We start from the raw sequence: 25,331 nt of genomic DNA on the forward strand, positions 1-25,331 counted from the left end.
GTGATTTCTAATACTAACATTTTGCTCTTCATTTTTCCCTCCTTGCCCTCTTCTTTCCAACCACTCATTCTCACCCACATCACCCATAATTCTGCACCAGCTGGGGTTGTTCTTTCACAATACAACCCTCCAGAAATTTAGACAGGATCTTACCCCCAGCTTCAGAAATGCATTTTTAATGAGAAATAAATGAATAAATACAACAAAAGCCCTCAGAGTCTGCGTGTCTTTGAATGTGGTGAATGTGTGCTTGTGTGAGTGTATGTGTGTGTCTTTGCAAGAGCCGTGGTGACGTCCAAGACCTGTATGACCAATTTTTATAAGGAAGCATATTCCCTCATTACATTACTGATTACGAGCAAATGGATTCGTATACAGTTTTATGAATTTGGGTTAATCGAAATACAGACAAATTCTCAGAGATAGAGATTAGAGTTATATTTAATAAATTTTTTGTTTTAATTCAAAGTTTGCATTAATTAATGTGAAAGTTATAAGCATCAAGGAATATTCCATGAGGCACGGAGTTTAAATAATCTGTTTGTTTTGTACATGCATTATGTTTTTATATTGGCTGTGTACACAGTGTGATCTGATGGAATTGACACAGAGCCAAGGCCTTTCTGTTCTGGGAATTTAATGCCTCATTTTCACATTTAGGGCAAAAGGGCAAAAAAGAAAAATAAAATATGTCAGTGTAGTGTGAGGAGGGGAAAAGCTTCTTTTAATTTCAAAAAGTCAAGTCAATTTATATATGTAGAGCATTTATGGTGCAGATGTTCAGATGTTGAGTAACGTGGTTTAAAGAAACGCTTGGAGCTGAGTTAGAGTTTTGTGAGTGGATCATATTGCCAGCTGTTGATTAGCTTACAAGCATTTCACTTTTAAAAGAAGTTACAAGGGAAACAATAAATTTTTACTGTGGTACTGTAAATCCGCACTGCTGCTGATTATCTAGACACAGCTGTTCAACAAAGGCTTCTGCTTGAGTATCAAAACACCACATGGACAAGCCACAACTGCAGTGTACAGAAATAGAACAGGTAGTATGTGGTTACCTGTCCCAGAAAAACTCTTAAAATGAACAAATATACATTTTATATAAATACATTGGTAGAAATTTGGACTGCATTTGAATATTGGGGCCATGTTTCCCCTCCAATGGATATTATGATTACAGCCTTGATTCACATTTATTTTCTTTGTTTACTTAACTTAAAGTCTTGATGTAAAGAAATAGGTCAAGAAAAATGTCCAATCTCGATGATAAGGGTTTTGTATTTACTTCTACGTTACATTCAAAATGTCAAACAAGGTGTGTTAGAAATGTGACCACTAACCATGTTATGTTGACTAGTCAAAATACTGGTTGTGTGACATTGATAAGATCAAGTGACCCAATCACAGAGGCCGAGAGGCTGGTCTGTGACCATCTGGCAACCACTTTTCACTAGGGAAAATGTGCATTTTCCAACCAGTTAGAAACATTTTCTTGAGATTGCAATGTTACACTTTTTCAAGTTGTACTGCTATTGGTCTCTGAGTTAGTGTTTGTAAAAAACAAGGATAACTATATGTAATGTACTAGCAACCAAATCCATTGCGAGAACAACTGCTAAAGGTTAAGGGAACAGACGTTTGACCCTAGAAACCAGTTCTTGTATCAAATCTAGTCAAACAGTGACCATGTGCACGACATCTCCTGAGAAACCTCAATAGTGTGTCTATCGATACCGCTATCACACACCTACATGTAATACTGACAGCACACTTTGTCACATAATATGACATTTTTGAACATTTATTTTATAATATGCATTCAAATGTTTTCAAAATTAACTTCAGCACAAGCTAGAACTTTTATTTCTACATAGAGAGTAAAGACCTGAACCCACGCTGAACTGGAATTGTGGGCCTACTTACTTTTGTTGTAGTGCAAAATGTTCCTGGATGTCTCCGCTTTGGATTTTGTAGGTTATGGGGTCCCTCTCCCGATCCACTGCCTTAAAAGTAAACAGAGACAGGCACCAACATAAATATATATGCTTTCTCCTTTTAGGTATGTAATATACATCAGTCAGTTCTAGTACTTTGGAAAGCACTAATGCACCATGGCATCTGAATGTAAATTAAACACTATCCTAAAAGCCCAATAAGTACTGTGACTGTGTAATAGTTGGTATGACAGCATGTACCTGCAGATTAAGAAGTGTAGCCCCAGTCCTCATAGCTTCACTGATCTCCAAGTTGTATTGTTGCCGCGGAAAACGAGGAGGGCTCTGGTTGTTTGGTGGCAAAACTTCAATATAGACCGTAGTAATGGATGACCTAAAGGGAGAAAGAGAAAAAGAGAGGGTGAAAAGGCAAAGAAAAGAAAGGGGGTTAGGCGACTAAGACAGACAGCGAGTGTGAAGAGAAGCATCCTATAACGGGAAAAGAAATAGCAGAGGAATGTTAGGAGGGAAAGCTAGAGGATACTAAGGGGAAAGCAGTGTCAGGGAAGGTGAATGGCCCATTATTTAAGTTAAGAGTGGCTGGCCAGTGTTTGTTTCTTTGCACTTCATGCTGACTTTGATCAATAAGAGCATGAAGTCAACAGTGTAAGTGACAAAGAAACTGGATAGTACTTTACTACAAGGTCTCTAATGCAGTGTTTGAGGTTTCTATTGCGACTTGTTCAAACCCGAGTGAATGTTTCAATGATTCATTTATAAAGAACATGGGTGATGTTATATTAGGAGAAAAGACTTCTTTAATTATAATAAAAGTATTTCTACACTATACACACACACACACACACTTACAGAGTTACAGTGTTCACTGTAGAGGCTGTATTGTACAATTCTTTATTGTGCCCTTTATTATCAAGTATTATAAAGTATAATATGCTGTGCAGAAGTTTGTCCTTCAGGTATTTTAACCTCTCCTTTAGCTTTAGTCTGCAAGGCTTTCAATGCATATAAACTATTAGCAAAATTACAAAGGCCAAAAAGTGAGTTTTTCTATCCAACAGTTGCAGAATGCATGACTTGTAGGCTTTTGCTCTGGTACTTATTTGTCTCAGTATGTAATACAATAGCATATTGCCTAATTGCTAGTTTGGCACACCCTCAAACAAATCATGAGTAGCTGCTTCAGTTAAATCCAAATATAGCCAGCTGCCTAACAGGCTGCTGTTTTTTCCTAACTAGTGCTGCTACGGCTAACGCTAATTCTGAAATGTGCTATGAGAAAAGTACACCAGGTGTTCTTCAACAGAGACCAAGTAGCAATGTCCCCCGAGCAACAGATGGATTCATGTATACTTGGTGCTAGCATAAGTTTAGTGTGGCTAACATTGGCATTTGTTTATTTCTTTCTCCCTGTAGCATGATGTTGTAAAAGAAGCAGCCTATTAGGACTAATGTAAATCAGCTATTACATGTATGTTGGCTATAGCTACATGAAAAATTGTATGTTGGGCAGTGCTGATAGACACAACTTCCAGGGTAGAATGCAGAAATGCCTAAAAACCAGCTTTCCACCTGAAGGCTACCAAATGGTGATAGCTATGGTTGTCCTGCAGAAGTCTATCTTCCTGTCTTGACGTCTTTAAACATTTTCCAGTTGATTTTATGGGCTCAGTTATTCATTTTTGTTCATACTGAATAAAAAGATTTACTCTGTTTTGTAAATCTTGTAAAATGTCACAAAATCACAAGTCATTAGTTAATGAGACTCATTCTCCTTGGTCACATCTGTTTCTTTGGCAACTTAGAAGGCAACGGCTGAAATGCTAAACTGGAGGTGTTTTAAAATGAGACTTCAGAAACTAATAGGTGATGTCACAGTAGCTAAAACCACGTATTGACCAGCTGTTTTCTAGCATGCTTGGTCCAGCTCATCCACTTCACAGTCTGTTTCATGCATGCAAAACATGCAAACAGCAACATAGGCAAAGACACAGACTTTACCTATGAAGACACAGAGTTCACCAAAGTAAACCATGTCTGTAAAAGCACTTAAATTTAGCTAAACATGGGTATTTTAATGAAGCTACCAAAGGGAAAGTGGCTACAGCTAAAGTGTGTGCAGAACTCACTTTAGCCAACCACAAGCCAAATACAGCCAAGATAAGGTGGGTGTGCAGCAATTTTTACTTAATTATTTGGTCCTCTTTCCACCACCAAACCACTTCATTTTCAGTTTGAGAGAAAATCTTGTAATTTACCTCAGTTTGAAGAAAACGATAATGCTTAATAATTTTTGTATGAAAATACCACTATTCCACTGAAAGTAATAATAATAATAATAATAATTTTAAGTTTGTTTATTTATGCCGTCAGTTAATGCTCTTAGAAAGAAAACCAAAATAAGTGAAAATTTATATCAGCAAAAACTTGGAATTCAAAACCAGGCACGAAAATTGCAGTCTTTGCATCCCTAATGTAAACCAATTCAATTAAACCTAACTAAACTTCAACTAACCCTGCATTAGAAGACATAAAACTATAATATAAGAATCTATATCATTCTACATACCAAGAAAAGCAGATGGAAATGAATTCAATTAAGCCACACATTCAGTAAACAGTATTAAATAAACTAAATGTGGAAATGTGATAAAAATGGATGATGAAATTATAATGCCTGAATAATGTTTTTAAAAGCAAAAATAGAAAAATTTCCCAGAAACAAGTCTAAGAAATGAAAAATGGTGATAAAATGCGGATTTAAGGTCTGACAGCTTTATTTTGTAAAATGTAGTCACACTTTTTTTTTTGCTTAATCAGCATAACACTTATTCCAAATCAACATGTCACTGTAATGACCTAAAATTGACTGCTTATTTATGGCATTATAAACAGCCTGTTGTATTTTTTTGGTATTACAGTACTCACTGGGATGTGCTACACGATTATAGATAATTTAGTTGATTTTGCAGTGATTCTTAACATATTCTCCCCAAATACTAAGATCCACAAGAGCTTAGGGAGACTATAGTAATGATTGCAGTGCAGGGACAAAATTCCTTTCTTCTTATATATTACCCATCACCCATAAAATAACAATGTGAGATGTGCTTTATGTTTTATTTCTATCGTTTTTTCATGGTTTCATTAGAAATTAGTTTACTGTCTGTCCAGATTTGCTGAAGACGAATGTAAAGTAGTAGGTTGTTTAAACACTTGCATGAAGCACGATAATGTTTAAACAAGGTGTTATAAGTTTTAGTACATCGACAGCCATCTAATGCAAATAGTCAAAGCATCTTATTGCAAACACAGGTCCCAAAACTCATTATATAAAATCACCACGGCTATTTGAAGTCCATTTAAGAATGGATAGTTTTCAACTGCACTGCGTGAGCTAGCACTGACCAAACCATCAGTGGGTCAGTAAGCTTTGCGCATTTTATTTTATTAGAATTAATTTCTTATTAGTGTTGTGGCCCACAGCGGCAGACGGAAGATCGTTTGGATTAAATTGCAAAAACAAGTGCCACCACTCTCATAAATTACAGTCTTAAATACTAACCCTACATTAACAGGTTTGAAAAGCTTTATTACACCCATTTCCTGCTTTTAACATCAAGCTCGACCGATCATGAATTTAAGAGAAAAAGAAACTGCAGGGATTTAGCTTGTGTTTCTACTTGGTGAGAGTGGGGGAGAAGCGAGAGATTAACTCCACTCAAACTGGATCATCGATTGAAAACGCCAAAGAAACCCGGGTCTAAACAATAGCCCACAAAATCTGTTTATACTCACAACTATAAATAAATAAAGAACTACATGAAGGCTGGAAAATGTAAGCCACCAGAGAGACTGAGAGCCAGCATTTTATTAGCACAATTCAGGCATTATTGATGAAAACCGATTGACTGCAGATGATTCAGACATGGTTTATACTGTAACTGAGACTTATTTCACCTTCAAGTTTGACATCCTAGAATTCGGTCACATATATGGTTGTATATGAATGCTTCTCCTTGCAGGCACACAAACACAAAACCACAATCTGTTCTTTTAATCACCTACCTTATGTTCTTTGACACAAATTAAAAGAGAAGGCAGATGTTTAATCTCGAGAACAATGGTCTGAACACAAATTTATAAGCGACTGACCTCACTTCAGCTTCGAGTCACCATTCAGATTGATGGGAAACACAAATAACCTGTTTAGACTTTTAAAGTTTGGTTGTCCAACAAATCATTATTGAATTAAGTGTCAAGCTATATATTTAATGTTTTTGGCATTAAATGGCAGTTCTAAACAAAAACAGGGACTCCTGTTTAACATTTAGGCTACCCTGAACACATTTGTTCACAAGTATGATCAAATTAGCATCAGGTTCCTGTAGACAATGTAGAATGGACTGACTACTTGTTATTTTCAATGCAAGCCAGCAATACAAACCACAAACCTCTCCCTAACCCTTTCCACTGCTCAATGAGAATGTGTGGCACATGAAATGTAATTAAGACTCAAAGTTTTCCAAAGCTTCAATACCCAATGCATTCGTGTTTGCACCTATACAGTACCATGATGATGAATTTGCATCCTTCCTGATTTCTTAGTTTTTTGCATGCTTGTCACATTTACGTGTTTCAGATCATCAAACTAATTTCAATATTAGAAAAAGACAACCCGAGTAAATACAAAATGTAGTTTTTAAATCATTTTATTTATAAATAGTGACAAATTATGGAAACCTACCTGACCCTTTGTAAAAAAGTAACCCCAAGCTGATAAACAGCTGATAAACAAAGTCATTGACATCTATCATTCTAGAAGGGGATAACCCAAAGGCGTGCCATTATCTACAAACGGAGAAAACTTGGAACAGTGACGAACCTACCTTAAAAATTCCCTCAAATCACATTAACAACCCACTCAGGAGGTCACAAAAGACCCCAGAATGATATCTACAGAACAAACAAGCTGCTTTGCAGATTCAGGCCCTGGATAACTTGTTGTAATTGATGGAATCGTGAATTCTGCTCTCAAAAATTGAACGTTTTGGAGTGCCCTAGTCAATGCCCAGACTTAAATCAGATTGAGATGCTGACCTTAAACAGGCCTTTCATGAAAATCATCCAATGTGGTTGAATTAAAATAATTCGGCAAAGAAGACTGGGCTACAATTCCTCACCAGTGATGTGAGAGACTCATTAGCAGTTATTGCATATGGCTTGACTGTAGTTCTTGCTGCCAAGTGAGGCACAACCAGTTATTAGGTCAGACAGGTTTGGATAATCTTTTTTTTTTTTAATTAATGAAGTGCATTTCATATTTACTCTGGTTATCTTTGTCTAACATGAAAATTTTTTGATGATCTGAAACTGACGATCTTCTTGGTGTTTGTCCTAGTATAGTATTAATCTTGACTTAAACAGGTAACCTCCAGGGCTGGAAAACCAGAAGCAGAAGTGTCAAAAACTCTTGTTTCTTAGAGCTGCCTTCAAACGTCTCCATAGAAAAGTTAAGAGCATTAAAAAACATTGCAGCCTGGTAGATATAGTCTTGACCTCCCTTTTCATGCTAACTGCATGGAGCTGAATTTTTAAATGCTTACCTGACTGAATTGCTAAAAGCCAAGGATAATCTTTGACTAAAAGGCAATTAATACTGGTGGTTATAGCTGTTGGCTTTTTTCACCTCAGCTAATTAAAATTACTGAACTGGACCTTTTGATTGTGTATATGGCGTTGGTGCCTTTTGATGCGAATTAATTTATCAGCTAAATGTAAGAAAACCGCATACACATCACATTCAAAGGTCTCTGCTCCAGTTTCTGTGAGTGAATTTTTAGTAATTTTTTTTCATCTTACTTAGTAGTAATTAGCAAATATTGATGTCTGGATGATGCACATATACAGTCAATGCACCTTGTTAACTAAGCTTGCTAGCTGTAGTTGATAAGTCACATCACTTGTGCTCCCTTTCATAATTCACTACATGACATGTAAGGTACAGTAAAAATGATCTCTTTTTTGCAAATTCACTTTTTATCTAACATCTTCATCTGTGTTATCCTCTCTCTCTCTTGTGGTGATTTATTTCATTATTAAAAGTTCCAGACGCCTAACGCGATACTTTAAAAATGCTCTCTTTTGTTTTTGTTAGCTGCCATCATAATGAGGACGCAGCTCATTCTGAGTCCAGATTCATATTTTTAACAAATCTGTAGCACAGAGAGTCATGCAGGTTACATTTTCAGCTGAGATAAACGGGGGTCTGGGGAAATTTGGGGACAATCTCTATGCCAATCACTGGAACCACCTCAATCTGCAGAAGTTCACATTCTATATTGATTTGGCAGCTTCATGGCTAGAAGGATAAAAAAGGATTCTAGTTTTGGAATGACTGAGAAATATTGCTCCAGAAAAGCAATGTGGCATGCAAGCCATACATTATTCTTGCTCTACACATTAGATACTATCAGTCTTGCTGAATTAATGTATTAGAGTTGGTAGGTTGATTCAGAGTAAATGTGAGGGCAGTAAGCAGGTCAGAAAATGCAAAAAAACTTTAATGCTTTGTAAAGTACCTGAACTTTGGAAGCTTGAGATGAAAGGCATTGCGCTTTTATTTTTTAAATTATTTACATTTACATTAGCTTCCCAAAATGCAATCAGAAATGTAACTACTGTTTGACGTTAATAGTAAAACACAAAGCACAAGGGCACAACAGTGTCTGATATCCAGAGGTAACCCATGTGGTCTGGATATTTCTGATGTTTCTGTCTGGTCAATTTAACATTGTGAATAAGTGTTATGGCAGTAACCTCTATGATTTATTGTCTAAATAAAAATTAAGTTACTTCATCCAATCAGCGCAATTTCTCCAATGCATAGCAACCAAAATCACGAAACGGCCAACTGCAATTTAGGAAATGTATTCTTAAATAATTTCTTTACGCTAAAACCAAGCAAAGGTTGCGTTACAATTATGTAACATGTCTCTGACAGGTCAGGCTAATAAAACGCGAGCTAAAGTTAATTTCTTGCTTCCAACTGTTTTGGAAGTCTTTCTTCAGAGTTTATTAGATACTGTACCTTCAGTATGAGACAAAATGGGAGAACTGTGTGTATTTAAGCATGTGGCACAATACATTTTTTGCCATTTATTTGAAATTTATCAATTGATCTGTCTGAGATGCAGGTTTCCCAGAGTTTCACAGTTGAAATCTTCAGTTAAAAATTCACAAGCTACAGTTTAATATTTGCATTGAAGTGTTCATTTCCCAAACTACATGTACGATATTACCTCTAATCAAAATGTCAACTATCAAAATACAACCTCTTTATTAATGAAGCTCTTACCTTATACATCATAAGTGAGCTGAGCTGCACTGTATTCTCAAATCTTGCCCAAGCACCAGCACATACGTTTGCATACATAATAGTGCATGAGTACAGTGCATTATTCTGTCAGAGCTGTGGGAATATCTGAATGAAATTTAGGCGCAGACACTTTATTTGGAGTGACACTACACTACTGATGCTGCACACTGCTGATACACAGACCTTATCATATGCAAAAACGTTCATTTTACACCTTCCAGCATTTTAACCACGTCTCAGGGGAGCTGATTGAATACAGGTGCGTTTTTGTCAGGTTTCTAAAGAGAGCAGAAGTCTCCACCTGTGCCCACTGACAGTTCAAATTAAATGTCCAAGTATTCAATCACATCCTCAAATGTATTTTATAATCAGGAATTCAGATACATCTCCCACTGACCTGCTCATCTTACATCAATTTAAAAAGACTGACTTCCTGTTATAGCAGCCTACCTGACAAGTGATAATCACCTGGGTATTGCCCTGTTCTTTTTCCTCAAGCGGTGTGTAAAGGAAAAAAAAGTCTTGATTAAATGTTTCCCCATGTTTGCACCCAAGTGTTGCTTTTGTTCTGTGCTTCTCAATTGTAAAGCAGGGACTCGGCTTGTTTGTCCTTTTGCTGCGCTATTCCCAAGTGCAGAATACAAAGAACAACACCCATCGAGTATCAGAAAGCTGTGTGGTGATGTAGATCAGCGAGTATGACTTTTGTTTTCATTGATGCCAATTACTCCGATGCTTTTGTGCAGTCTTCTTTATGGTGTTCCTCTGATGATATACAACAAGACAAGAAAACAAACAAAAAAACCAAAACTAAGTGGAACACAAAAAGAAGGATGACGTACATCAAAAAGTCTAAGTGTAACTGTTATACACAAAAGCTCATGGCTTGCTCCCAGTGAGTCTCTTTTGTTTCTTGCGTCAAGTTGCAGCATGGAGCGGCACAAAACACTCAAAAAAATCAAACTCTCCGAGAGTGCAGCTGCTACATCAATGTGTGTTCCAGTGGGTGAGTGGTTCAATGGTTGGATTTGCTTCTGTTCTCAAATATTGTACGGTAACTGCTTGAAACTAAAATTTCACATCTCTGCCAGACTATAGCTACGCAAATCAATACTTACAAAGAGTTTAAAATGTATTAGGAGCAGCTGCCTTTTCCATTTAATAAAGCTGGTTGGAGAATGGCAGGGAATTGTGATTTGCTTAAAGTTATGGTCCTTACTGATTCAATTAATGATGTAGAGATGCAGAGCAGGAAACAGGATAGAAGAAAACATTTAAAAAGCCGTGTTACCAAGTCTGTCCGTACCCCTCGAAGACAACAGACCGTAGTGCACTACATTTGCTTTCTACCTCTCTCTGTGGTATTTCAGATGCCACGTATGTCAGTATTTGTTAAAATCGTTCCTTTTTGGAGTCAGAGACAGTATAATTTTCTCTCTGCTCTCAAGAAGAGGGTGTCTTGAGGCACCCTTTTATTCTGCCTTGCTTCTTTTCCCCCCTCACACTCACACTATCCATTTTCTTGTTTCAGACTCCTTTTCAGCTATATTCCGATTTAAAACTATAATTTAAGATATATATATTTCTAAGAATGAAAACAACTCGTCTGAAAATGGCGAACAGAAAGAGTGACAGGAGAGGGGTAACAAAGTGGGAAGCGACAGACAGAGATGTGCCGTGTCTGACCATGAGTGTGGACGCTCCGGAAATCTGATGACCTTTCGAGTTTCATCACCAGACAGAAAGAAAATACCCAGCGAATCACAAAGTGAGAAACCCCTACCTTCGGTGGGGTTCAGGCCCGTTGTCCATGGCTTCTACGGTCAACGCATAGCTCTGCCCAACACTTAGCTCCACGCCCGGTGCCACAGTGATGATCCCACTGCTGTGAAAATAGTTACGTTTATCTGATTATAAATACTTATCACACTTTCATAGTGGATTTTCTAACTTTACCTGAGCTATTCAAGAAAATCACCAACATAACTTCCATTATGCTATTATTTCTAACATGCATAGTTTGCAAAAGCCTGACAATTTAGCCACTACATTTATTTGTATTCTCGATCCAATGTCTAAACCACTTATACCAAGCAACATCTTAGGCAGGAGTTCTATCCACTGCAATGCTCTGTTGGTTTCCTGGCAACCTTAAGGACACAATAAATCCCAAGTGACTCATTGTCATTGTTAGGCCTATACATATTTTTTTTATTTCCGCATAGATCGGTGCGGGCGAGCGGTTTCACCTTTTTAGAGCCTTTATGTGTAGCTGAGCGATTAATGGCTACTGCTAGAGATTTCAGTCTTCTCAAAATTACAACAAAATAGCAAACAAGCATATTCCCTCAATGCTAAAGAGTAAATAAAACAAAAACAATGCCACTCATCAATTTACCTGTTGCCTATAACAAAGTGTCCTTGGTGACCAGCCAAAATCCGATACGTGATGAGACCATTATGACCTGCATCGGAGTCAAATGCTGACAGCTAGGAAAAGACGCATACACACACACAAATGTGATTCATGTCCAAACACTCATCAACATGCTCCAAGAAAAGCTTTAACGAATCATGCTGCTAAAGCTGCCGCAGACTAGATGTGTTATTAACCTGTATGTGTTCGACAGTGTGTACCTGTAACACGGCTTCTCCAGGCATCATGTCAATAAACAGGTTCACGTTATAGGAAACATTAGGAAAGGTTGGAGTGTTGTCATTAGCATCCAACACTGTTATGGCCACGGTAACTGCAGTGCTCTCCTGGACACCGTCTGATGCTACAAGCTGAGACAAAGGCAGAAAAAGGAACAGTGTTAACAAAGCAAAGAGCCAAAGTGTTCCTTCTTTTAAAAGAACACAGTCTTGATTTTGAGAGGCCTGCGGATGAGAAGGCGGGTGGACTATGCACTGAATCTGTGCTTGACATCTTGATTTTCCCTAACTTTGTATTTCTCTTAAAAAAAAATTAAGGTGTAGGATTCTTTTGATAACAAGAATAATAATAACGTTAATTTTAAATGACGTTACTTCATTAGTTTCATCTTGAAGTATTGGGTTAGACCCCCTTTTTTGTCTTAAGTACAGTTCATGGCACAAAATCACCAAGGTGTTGGAAATATTAAGCATAGACTTTGGTCATTGAGGTGATAGTATGACACGGTTGTGGAGGGCACAGTGAACCCATTATCATGTTCAAGAAACCAGTTTGAAATCATCTGAGCTTTGTGACACGGAATATACGTTAAAATATCGGTACACCGTGTTTCATAGAGGGATGGACGTGATCAGCAACAAAACTCAGGTGTTTAAACTATGCTCAGTTGGTGCTATTGGGTCCAAAATTCTGCTGGGGAAAAAAAAATATATCTCCCACACTACTACACCACCCCCAGCGTGAACCGTTGATACAAGGCAGGATGGATCCATGGCGTTTATGCCATATACCCTAAGCCAAGCTGGATGAGTTGTAGCCTCAGTGTCTTGTCCCTAACTGAAAGGAGTGACACCTGGAGTGGTCTTCTTCAGCTGTAGACACTGTGCTTCAAAATTTAGCATTTAACAGAAGTTTGCAAAATACTCAATTTTCATTTCTATTCTATTCCATTCGGATGCTGTCTGATTAGAAATATGCATTAACAAGCAAAGAGATGTACCCAATAAAGAGAGTGTAGTTACAAGATGCTTCACAGTATTTACCAAAAGAAGGGACATTAAAGAATGACAAAATCTGTATACAGAAAGGAAAAAGAAGACAATAATGGAAACTGTGGAAACTCTTTAATCAGTGCTGGCTGTCTCTAATTTAACCTACACGCAAGAGTACTCCCGGTAACTATCGCCATTTATAATGCATACATTTATTTAAAAATGCATATAAATAAGAAATAGCATTAACAGTGAGAGTTAGTCAACCTCGTATAAAGAAGACTGAAAGGATACTGTACAATAAAGGTGAAGCTGGCTGGCTTTTGCTTACTATCAAGTGAGCAGTAATGTTTTTCTGAAAGCAAACTGCTGAGCTCCTCTAAGTAGAGCCTGTTCTTTATTATTGTGTTTTGCACCCTGCCACTTTAAAACATCAATTTTTGTGGCTTCATAGGTACAAACATGAAAAAAGCTCAACTTCACCTACTGGAAATTTCAAATCAAAAACTGATTGTCGTTCAAGTCTTAGGAGCTCGATTAACTTAGATAAAATTAATCACGTTAAGTATGTTGTTTCTTTTTAAATCAACTTTAATGTCACAAGCATGTTTTTAGTCTCCCCTGTCCTTTAGTTCATGCTCTGAGACGTTCAAAACATTCAAATTCATTTATGACCGTTCCTGGTTTCATCTTTTTTTCCCCAATGTCCCTCCACTCGCCCATAAATGAGTCAGTAGCAGAAAAATTCAAGCGAAAATGTGCATTTCAGCCATGTTTTAGAAATCATTCAAAGCGAATATCGGCAGGAAAGAAGTTTCTTCGCTGATACCAATCTTCTCCACAAGCTCATCTGCCAAGAAGCTGATTCACTCCTTCAAATGAAAATCACCCACCATTTCTCATATCTCTCTCTGCCTTGAGTTTAATTTCTCCTCCAAGGCTTTCATGATGATTACTGTACACCTCTGCCTTTAAATCAATACACCAGGCCTTCTGCTTTTTCCATCTTTAACTCCCAAATTGCTGAATACACACTCAAGGACAGATAGAGCCACATACAGTCCCACACGTACACACACACACACTGCCAGAGTTACCAGCCTGAGCTTGTCAGATAACAGCTGCTCTGTGAAGTAACAATGCATTACATCATATACTGAGACACATTTTGATACTCTGCTTGACATTGGGCAGCTTACATGCACCCTACCAATGAAGACGCTGCTGGATTAGATTCCACTGATAAATTAAAAAAAAAAAAAAAAAAAAACAGGGAGAAGAGGGGAAAATGAAGAAAACGTACCAGGTAGACGGAAAAAATGCGGAAAGATGTGGACACAGAAGGACTGTAATCACTGTAATTAGTCTTGTTTGCTACATTCATTTCTACAGTAAGCAACAAAGGCATTAATTACTAGTGACAGTATAATAATTAATACTGTCATTTCAAACTCACTTTTTAGAAGCACTGTTAGGACAGAAAATCAAATCAACTTTGAAAAACATATGAAGGTTGAAGAAATTCCTTCCATGTTTGCCCTTTTCCTTCGCCGTCTCATGATTTTTGTACTTCAGGCCTCGCTATCCGCCTCCCTCCACAGTAGGTCTGTTGTTTGTGTTCTCTGTAACCTCCCGCTCTCTTCTTTCTAATCTGCTTTTTTTTGTGTGTGTGCTTCACCTGTACTCACATCCTCTGCATTTTCTCCACTCCTCACTTTATCTTGCTTCTCTCGCCTTACTGCTAAAATGGCTTAAAGTCGGGCTCAAGCATAGGTTAAGAAACCCGAGCATATTTTTATTTTTCTGCGTATTCCTCTGGTGTCATTTTATTTCCATTTTTCACTTCTTTTCGTCAGATTTTTTTGTTTGTTTTTCCCAAGACCCCTGCTTTTATCTGACTTTGAAGGGGAGTTATTCAAATGCATTCAGACACTTATCTATCGCTTTTCCCCTCACATGCAAACACTTTGTGTAGTGCACACAGACATCAAGCCCATAGAGTACCGTGAATGTGTAGGAGTCTTGTGTCTCTCTGTCGACAGGCTGCACCAGAGTGAGGTATCTTTTGATTCCAGTAGCAGATACAGAGAAAACATGAGAATAGCTGTCCAGTGAGAATTGAAGCTGCGGATCCCGTGTCTGTTGAAGAGAGACATAACAACATTACAACATTTAACTTTTTGTTTTTACCCTTAAATCCTCTGCTGGGGGATCGCTTGCACTCAGATACCGTTCCCTCATGCTTCACTTTCATCTACATTAATTACTATACATGCAAACCTGTAGCGAAGTGGCTACACTGGATTGGTTAAAAAAAATACACAGAATTTCTGGCCAAGATGATAATTGATGGGCAAAAGTAGGCAAGAGCCAGCTGTCAAACTGTGTTTCTTTGAAATAATTATATATACATTACAAAGCTGAATATATCAGTGGCAAAACACAGTGAATCCACACGCTTCATAAGCAAAACAGCTGTGAACAAAGAAATGCTTGGACAAGAGATGGTTAAGAATATGAATGAAAAACATCCCTTGTGTTTTCTTGACATAACAAATTCTCAGAAGAGGGCTCAATCGGTGTGTGTCTGTGTGCTATACTCAGTGATGGAGAGGCAATCCTCATCCAAGCCCTCCTCTGACATTACCTACACAGTCATCTCTTCTGTGTGTGTGTGTGTGTCTGTATGTGTGTGTATGTGCGCATGAGGGAGAGAGAGAGAGAGGGGAGCTCTCATTCCAGATAAGGCTGGCTCAGCAGGGTGGGGGGGGGAGCTGATAATACTGTCGATGTAGCCGGTGTGGATATTGAGTCATAAATAAGCATGCACGTACACACAGCAGCACATTTACAGGCGCACACAGATACTCGCATTTGTATGCGCACACACATAAATAAAAGTGATGGATGTCACATAAAAGCAATTAGGACTAATCATCATTGTTGGTGCTTAATGCAGGAGGAAAGGCCAGGGTTAGCAATATTAAAAATAACTCAATGTATATCACTTGACACACACATACACAGTCCCGGGAACACACACAAATGCACACATTATCCTCTCTAAGCCCATTCCAAGCTGTTGGGGTCTTTTAGAAAGCAGCGAACCAAAGCTTGTTTTTGTCAAAATGCCTATGCTACATCTTAAACAAACTAAGCTCTTGGGAATGCATCGGCGATAACAATGTTGCAGCACTGTAAATATCTTACATTACCGAGAGGCAATTTAAGAGGGAAATGGTTTTACTATCCAGATTCAGAGGGAAATTAGATAGGGCACTTCACACACTGCAAGCAAGGCACAAAGCCGAGATTCGGCAGAGCTTGAAAGAGGGCGGCGAAAATGGACACTTGAATAGACCAATCCCTCATTTCTGTATGGTATGATTAAATACTTTCACCATGCTTCTAGCTTTGTTTACATGATGGTTTAATTTTGTTTCTAGGCAAGAGCTGATTTATTTACATGAGAGCAGGATTTTATATCAGTAAGGTAAAGAGATACAAAGTGCTTCTAACAGCTGACCAGAAGATAGACCCATGCCCTGATCGTTTAGTCATAGCTTTGGTAGGCCTGTCAAGATCTAGATTTTGCGATATGTTCTACAAAGCCCTGCCAGCAGCAAGGCATCTGAAGGTAATATACACTCACCAGACACTTTATTAGTACAACTTGCTAGTACAGTGCCAAAGTCTATTTTTCCTTCCTTCTTTGCGCTGGAAACATTTCTTTGAGAGTTCAGTGCATATTGACATGTTAGAATCATTCACATTCATATTCTCTCGTGCTCTACTGGGTTGAGATCCGACGACTGTAAAGGCCATTTGAATACGGCGAGCTCATTGCCATGTTCAAAAAACCATTCACCAAGTTGAGCTGTTTGATATGACGAGTTAAACTGTTGGAAGCAGCCATCAGAAGATTGGTCACTAGGTCATGAAGGGCTAGACATGGTCCGTAACAATCCTCAGGTAGGCTGTGGCATTTAAATGATGCACAGTGGGATGTGCCATGAAAATATACCACCACATCATTATATACCCCCATATCTTTCCTGAACTGCTGATCTAAGGCAGGATGGATACATGCTACAATGTTGCTTAATCAAAATTCTAATCCTACAATCTCAACATTGCAGCATACCTGGCAATGTTTTTCCAATCTTCCATTTTCCAATTTTGGTGATTAGAATTCACCCATATGAATTGTACCCTTAGTTTCCTGTTCTTAGCTGACAGAAGTGGTCCTCTGCTTCAAGTTTAAGAGATGCTCTTCTGCAGACCTTGGTTGTAATGAGTGGTTACCTGATTTTTTGTTGCTTTCCTATCAGCTTCAAGCAGTCCGACCATTCCCCTCTAATCTCTGGCATCAACAAAGTCTACTTGCTCAGAGAACTGCTGCTCACTAGATTTTTTCCTGTTTTTTGGAACATTCTCTGTAAACTCTAGAGATAGTAGCGAAATGTCAGTTAACAGTTTCTAAAATATACAGATCAGCCTGTTTGGTACCAACAACCATCCCATATTCAAAGACCCTTAAATCATCTTTCCTTTTGTCTGATTTGAGTTATTAAAGTTATTTTAAAGTTATTAAAATATGTGCTTTTGTGGTCCTATGTAAACTGCTAATCATGTCTGGCTAACCTGTCACTCAGTTTCCCTCTCTTTTTTGTTATTTAACAATGTTGCTGAAAACATGAGATAGAGCGATGAACAGAGACAGTGTTTTCAATCAGCAATATTAGCTTAATATGTAAGCTAGCACCTGATAAAACAAAATTGTAAAAATAAAATAAAATATCTGTTAGCTTAAGCTGTTATTTTCAATCACCTGTGTGAAAAGTAGGCAGTTAGATAACAGGCCTTTTGTCTGCCTGTTATCAAGGATGTGCCTTTCAGCAGTTGTATTATTTACAACAAGTAAATCAGTCGGATAGCAAAGAGCTTGACAGGCCTACAGAGGTAAATGATCTCTAATACAACAGGAAGTAAAAGGCTAATGGTCTGTTTTCATCTAGTATAGTAAACTTTAACATCACAACACCGATGAGCATTGACATAAGTGAGTCATGTGTCTGTTGTTAGAAGCACAGTCCTTGTTAACACCACTCAGAACTCTGAAGGTCAAGATAGAAGGAAAGCACCGAGCTGATACCTACAGGCGTCTTATTGAGTGCCAGCTATAAAAGAAGTAGATTCAACAGATCAAAATGTTGTAAGAGTTTTTACGCATACTAAAAAATCCAAACCATTTTAAAACAGCTGCGTCGTTCTGGTTTTACAAGAACATTTTCATTCTTCACTCTGTTAGAATTTGATTAATCAGTAACAACAATATTTTGTTTTTGTTTTTGTAATCAATCACAGCTCTGTACATGTTCATCATACCTCCTCCACATCATTATCCAGTGCTATTATGGCCAGTGGTACAGACAGGCTGGCGCTGGTCGCTATGGTGGTTCCCACTGGCGATGCCTCACTGATGTAGCCATGGTAACTAGGCTGCAGGAAGTAGGGTGCCTGGTTGTTTTCATCCAGAACTTCGATTTGAAGGCTGGTGAAAGCTGGCAGGGGGTGGCCGTTGTCCTGTTCTGCCTAAAGGGGAGAGAGGAAAGTGTAATAACAACCAATTTAGCTTTGGATCTTCTCTAACTGACCAGCCACAAATCACGCTGCTAAGCCTGTATGTCTTTACAGTGGTTGACGAAATTACACACAGTGATATGACAGATGCTGCGACTACCCATGCATTCCAGTTCCACATGCTGAAAATAGTAACAAGTGTGCTTTTTTTGTTTGTGCTGGTGATTCTGTTTAATCAGTCTGTTATTTTATGAAATGATTTCTCTAAGGAAATTGGTAAGTCAAGTTCAAAGGTTTAAGTGCTGCTGAAAAAGTAAGAGTTGATGATTTATTTCTGAGTTCCAGTCTTTTTTTCTTTTTCTTTTCTTTTGTTTTTTTAAGTTGATTTAAGTAACCAGTAGAGTTGTATAGTGTGGCTTCTCTGCTATTTTACAAGTGAAAAATGCTAACACGGATCCGTAATGAAAGTTCAGCTACAGGTCTGGGCTAACGTACTAATTTGAGACCAGTTTTTAGTCTACGTTTGCTTACATTTTGGCAACATAACATTAGAAGTATGTAGAAATGACAATGAGCAAACGAAAACATGCTTTTGAGAAATTGTCATTTTAAAAACAAGAATCTTTCTTTGCAAAAGCATTCCAACCCTTCATCCAGTGCATTGGCAGCCAGTAGAGCTTTTATTTGGAAAAACCTTTCACGATTCATCACAAAGAATGGATGCCATCTCAAGGTTTTTCTATAGATATTCTCTGGGTTTCAAGTCCACTCAAGTATATTCAGACTTGTGTCAAATCCACATGAGTATGATCTCTTAAAAGATGAACAGTTACTGTGTTTTGGTTTGTTCATATTCTTTTTAATTCTGAGCAGTCTCCGTGTCCCTAATGGTGAGAAACGCTCTTTTAGCATTATGATGCTATAACCATGCTTCACTGTAGGGATAGCATTAGTGAGCTTAATGAACACCAGTGCTTGGTGCTCATCAGGCAGAGTTCTTGGAGTTCATCCCAAATAGTTTTTGGCACATCGGATCATATTTTTTCCTCATGCTCTAATAATCCTTCAATGCATCTGGCAAACTCCAAACCAGCTCTTATAAATCTTTCATTCAGAGTGGCTTGATGGAGTGTAGTTGATCGTTGTCCTCAGAGAAGGATTTAAATGTTACAAGAAACATCTGAGGCGGTGACCACTGAGGTGCTGGTCACATATCTGACCAAAGACCCTACTTTACCTGTTATTGTTTGTACTAAAGTCATGAAACGTCCTTCTTTTATTTCACAAAGGCAAAATAAATTGTTTTGTACAAATAAATGTGTACCAATCCTTTTAGTTTACCTCAGGTGGATTATTAAAAAAACAGTGTATTTCTGTTACTTTGCTCCCTTCTGTTGCCTTTCCTTTCATTATTTATTCATTTTTTTGAAAGAGCTATTAGTTGTAAAATTCTGTAAGTATGTGAGAGTAGGGTAACATATATATATATATATATATATATATATATATTAGGGGTGCAACAATACTCGTATCGATATTGAAGCGTTCGATACAGTGCTTTCGGTTCGGTACGCATATGTATCGAACAATACAAAATTTTTAATTTATTTTATCAACTTTCCTTCTGACGATGCTGTCTGTGTTGAGCGCTCAGTGGATCTGCGCTCGACAGTGCAGCCTAGGCGTAGTCGTCGAACGCAGATTCACTGAGCGCAGGGCAAGCTAGCGAGACAGAAGTTAAGCTTTCCTTGCAACATGGCAAATTGAACCTCCCCCACCCTGATTCAGATCTGGCATTTGGAACTATTTTGGTTTTCATGTGACGTATCACCCTGAAGGTAAGCGCGTCATGGACAAAACTAAAAGTATGTTGGATGTGCCACGCAATGCTCAATTACATTGGTGGGAACTAGTGCGTTAGCGCAGTTAGCTCGTTAACGTGTTGGCCGTCCAGCCCCATGCACGGGGCGATCCGCGGTAGCTCGTTAATGGAGATTTGTCGTGTTGTGGCGGTAACGTCATTTCAACGAGATTAACACTGACAACACAACGAATATGACTGCACATTTACTCCGACATCATCCTAGTGCAAAGACAAGTGAAAGCAGACAAAAACAACAAGCACGCATGCTACAAACTTTACAGAGTCATTTAGACAGCCGTTAGCACATGATTCTCCTTATGGGGACCTGATATGTTTAATATGCTGCTGAGAATATAGCCCAGAAGAAGTGTATAGTATAGCTTTTATTTTGGAAAGAGCCATTTATCTGTAATAAACTCTCTTTTCCAAAGATGAGTGATTTCTCGATCAGATAGATTTATTTATTTTTATTACTTTGTTGTTTCAGCAACATTAAATTTAAAAACTGTACTTTTGAGTTAAAATATATATTTGTAATTTTAATAAATGACAAATTAAAAAGGCATGAACATTTTTTTTTTGTATCGAAAAAATATCGAACCGTGACACCAAAGTATCGAACTGAACCGAACCGTGAATTTTGTGTATCGTTGCACCCCTAATATACATATATATATATATATATATATATATATATATATATATATATATATATATATAGTTTTGACTAAGCAAAACCTGATATATGTTATATGGTTTAACTGTATTACTGGCCTTATGGAGACAACACCTACACATGCATTCTAATATAGCGAATGCTTTAAAGTTACTATCATTAAATGTCTTCATGGCAGACTACTTTTAATCGTCAGGAAATAAATAAACCTAATACAAACAGTCTTTATTGGGACTTAGAGATTTGCTGATCAGCTTGATGAATATTTGTAGATTAAAGGCATTAAAAAAGCACTACAGAGTGAACTGGTGGGTTTCTTTGAGGTAGAAGAAACATGCAAGAAAAAAGAAAATCTCATTAAAACTGTCTTGTTTGCTGCTGCAGTGTTTCTCACCTTGATCACCAGATCAAATCTGTGGTAGTGCTCTCTGTCGATGGGCTTCAGTAGCAGAAGTTCTGCTGTGGTTCTGTTTAAGCGGAAATATTCTACATAGGACTCTGGTTTGCCTGGAAGAGAGAGGACAACAAACACAAACAGTAAGAGCAAACCAAAAATGCATTTTTAACAGAAGATATACTGCTGTGGGAGAGGGGAGGAAACATTTGTGTTAGAATCACTTTATGTTTGCTTGATGGGTTTCTAGAGGGAGAATCCAAGGCAAGAGACTTGGATAATGCTCCCAGTTTAAAGATCTCAGCTCGCAACAGGTACACACCGCCCGTACATATATGATTCCTAGGAAGGCTACATTGTTCAATGGGGAAATCAAGCTCTGGTAAAAAGAGCAGCAACACAGGCAGATGTACACAATCACATTTCTCAAGTGTGCACTTCGGTCTATGTTACATCTTTACAGCTACAGCAGCTAGCATTGATCTGACTGGCTTTTGAGAGATGGCACGTTCCAAGACAGATGATTTCTACTATGTTTATGGATACTTTGTGCCTCCACTTGGAATGAAATGTGCTACATAAATTTCTTCGAGTGAGTGCCCAATATTATATCTTTTTTTTATTATTATATCTAAGGCATGTGCTTTTACCTAGAATGCAAGCTTAGGTAAATATATTAAGCATCTTAATTTTGCAAAATTTTTAATGTTATGCCCTTTTTTGAAAGCAGTAGTGGAAACATGCAGGGAGTTCAGAAAGGATGAGGGCCAAGTATGACATGCAGCAAGAGTACAGCTGGACAGACGTCTTAGATGGAGGACTTTGATTTTTTTCAACTTATTAAATGTTTCCTTCTTTTTACTTTTATTACTATTTACATTTGCATCTTTTTGTATTTCCTTAATATTTTCAGTTTTTAGTTATTAGATTACTTACTTACTGTTTGTTTTAGATTTTAATTTGTGGTCTCACAAAAATCTCATCTCATCCTCCTGTATAAATTACTTTTTTTTTTTAAGTTTACTCATATGTCTACATTTCCCTGTTAGATTATTAACTCCAGTCTTATTTTGATTGTTATTTGTCTCCTGTGTTAAATGTTTTACTCCCCCTCCTCTCTCATTGTCCTTGATTATCTTTACCTGTGTTTAGTTACCCCGTTGTGTCCTATTTCCTGATTACCCTTTTGTGTATAAGAGTCTTTTTGTGCATAAATAGTGCTGCAATTCCCATCTTCTCTGTGTCTTTTTCCCTCCTGCGTGTTTCTTGCTTTTTCAGGTGAACTGGCGCATTTAGATGTTTAACAGTAAAATAAAAGCCTCACTTTTGATTTATTTAACCTGCCTCCATTAATGGCACTTCAAATATTTGTCAGATCCTTCCTTAAAAATCACAAGTAGTGGAACCAAAACCACTGCAGTTCACATTAAATATTCCTCAGCTTACTTTCAAGAGTAATTTCTGTTTTTAGATTTAGAATCATAATGTTGGATGAGCTGCAAAGCTGCAACATCTTTTTTTTTTTGCCCTTTGTCACACTTTCTCTAATAATCCTCACTCAGAGAGAGATTAGTTTCACAGGAGGGGTCTGGGAAATTTAATCAAGCCTGTGTCAAGTCATGTCAGTACATTTCTACAGACTATGCACATCCTGACTTGTTGAAGTTGTTGTTATGCTGCATTTTATAGTTCCAAATGGTAATCAAAATATTTTGTATGATGCACAGTTGTCCTATAGTTTTAGATACTTATAAAGCACTAATGAGAAACAATTCCACCTCTGTAATTCTGTAAAATTTTATCTTTCACAAACTGTCCAGAGCATACTTTTTTATCACTGTCTATTTAAGTTGCTTCATCAAAAGCCTTAGGAACATTTAGGCCTGGTCTCATTCTCCACTGTGATGGCAAATGTGTGTGCAGCTGTGGTGCTTCTGTAGGTGTGTTACTTGATTCCATTTGATTCAGCACAGCTTATTTATACAGTGCTATTACACAACAGGCAGCTCAGGGTGCTTTATACTGTAAAGTAAAAACACTGATTAGTGAGAGAACCCCATCAATCCAACAATCCCCTACAACAAAGCACCTGGTAACAGTGGGAAGGAAGAGGTTCAAGAAAAACCTCTAACAAAAAAGGCTCAGATGCCCTCACCAACCTTATTACCTGAGGTTGGTGAGGGGGAAATAAATGACAGAAAGCTGAAACCATGAGCAACAAACAGGATGGAACACAAAACATAATGACATATATGAAAGGGAAAATAAATAAATGGAGTTCTCTGTGTATCATGAGCCTAAAACAGTGGGATGGTTTGGTTTGGGGTCATTTGATCCAGGTGTAACTAAGCTTTTTTAAAAAAGAACATTTTAAGCCTCTCTTATGCCATACAGGAGATGCATACGCTCTTAAAAGTAGAGAACATGCATCTCCTAAACCTAAACCGGGAGCTGGTTCCAAAGGAAATGGGCTTGATGGCTGAAGGTTCTTGCTTAAATTCTACTTTCGGATCATCTAGGACCACCAAGTAAGCCTGCATTTAGACAACAAAGTGCTCTAGTGGAAATAATATAGTACAAGGCAGCCTTTAAGATACAATAATGCATGCAATTTCTGAGTGTGGACGTTAGCATTGGGACTTAAATCTAGCCTAAGGAACCGCGATACCACTGATCTACATTTGACAAGATAATCTCGAAAGAACAGAGTCAGAGCGTATTGCCCTGTGTAAGTGGTATGTTAAATAATGTTTCACCAATCAGGCTTAAAAAAATGTGAATTTAAAATTGTTTGGGTAAAAAAAAAAACCAACAACAACAAAAACATAAGGATGCTATTTCTCCTTTTCACCTACAGCCAATTTAGAATTAACAATTAACCAAACATGACTTTTAGGTTGCGGGAGGAAGCCAGAGGACCTGGAGAGAACTCACGTGGGCACACAGAGTACAAGCAAACTCGACACACCAAGGACCAAGCAGGCCAGAGGGTTCTAACCCAGAACCTCCTTGCTGTGACGTGACTGCAAACCACTGTACTGCTTTGCCATTTATTAAATAACTTCCTAAAATGTTTAATAAAAACAAACAAACCTACCAATAAGGATGGAATATAGGATCCCCGGCCTGTCAGAGGGAGGTTGTATGTTTCTGTCCTGGTCCACAGCTTGTATGGGTGGAGTCACATTGAGCGGATTCACCTTACTCTGGAGAAATATTTTCCACAGAGTAAGAGAGAGAGAGAGAGAAAAACAATGAATCAATCAAACTTGGACATAGAACAGCACTTTTAACATCCACTGCCAACGTTGTGTGTGTGATAACAGAAGCTCTGCTAAAATTAGGAGGAAGACATAGCAATTATTTAATTACTGGTGGTCTGGGAAAAGTTATTTTAATGCGCAAACTATATCCAAGCAGAGGAAACATCAGAGCAGCAAAAAGGGAAAATGTATTGTTGAAGACAACACAAAATTGGAGTAAATTTAAAATCACACAGGAGGGTAAATATGCACATCCACACACTAAAATGTATTATATAAGTGCAGCATATAAATGGTAATATATATTGTGCACACACCCACTCACACACACTCAAACACACAAATACACAGTAGGAGTTGAGAATCTGGCTCCATCTGCATACTAACGTGGCCGGGCCATAATGTTGACTTACGACAGTGCGATATTGCTGTGGTCCGTGCAATGAGAAGACCCCCAATGGGAGAAATATAACATGTCCATGGGAAAAAATTATGATCACTAAGGAAATAAAATGCCAAACAAAGCACAACAACAAGCCTGCGAGTTTTTCTAAATACGCATCCTCCCATAGA

At 37.9% G+C, this 25,331-nt stretch overlaps 1 protein-coding gene across 1 annotated transcript in view; it reads right to left on the bottom strand.

Moving 5' to 3' along the window:
* The window catches only part of LOC146381613 (protocadherin-15-like), a 221,206-nt gene that overhangs the window by 117,354 nt on the left and 78,521 nt on the right, over nucleotides 1–25,331 (bottom strand). Inside the window, exons 10-18 of the mRNA XM_084937707.1 lie at nucleotides 24,593–24,701; nucleotides 21,496–21,608; nucleotides 18,367–18,573; nucleotides 14,983–15,117; nucleotides 11,968–12,117; nucleotides 11,729–11,820; nucleotides 11,114–11,215; nucleotides 2,196–2,328; nucleotides 1,924–2,003 (exon numbers count right to left, since the gene is read on the bottom strand). Coding sequence (XP_084793833.1) covers nucleotides 1,924–2,003; nucleotides 2,196–2,328; nucleotides 11,114–11,215; nucleotides 11,729–11,820; nucleotides 11,968–12,117; nucleotides 14,983–15,117; nucleotides 18,367–18,573; nucleotides 21,496–21,608; nucleotides 24,593–24,701 — 1,121 coding nt within the window. The remainder of the gene's footprint in view (nucleotides 1–1,923; nucleotides 2,004–2,195; nucleotides 2,329–11,113; nucleotides 11,216–11,728; nucleotides 11,821–11,967; nucleotides 12,118–14,982; nucleotides 15,118–18,366; nucleotides 18,574–21,495; nucleotides 21,609–24,592; nucleotides 24,702–25,331) is intronic.

This window comes from Perissodus microlepis, chromosome 8 (assembly GCF_051167445.1).
Source record: "Perissodus microlepis isolate ML-2025 ecotype Zambia chromosome 8, ASM5116744v1, whole genome shotgun sequence".
NCBI classification, from domain to species: Eukaryota; Metazoa; Chordata; class Actinopteri; order Cichliformes; family Cichlidae; genus Perissodus; species Perissodus microlepis.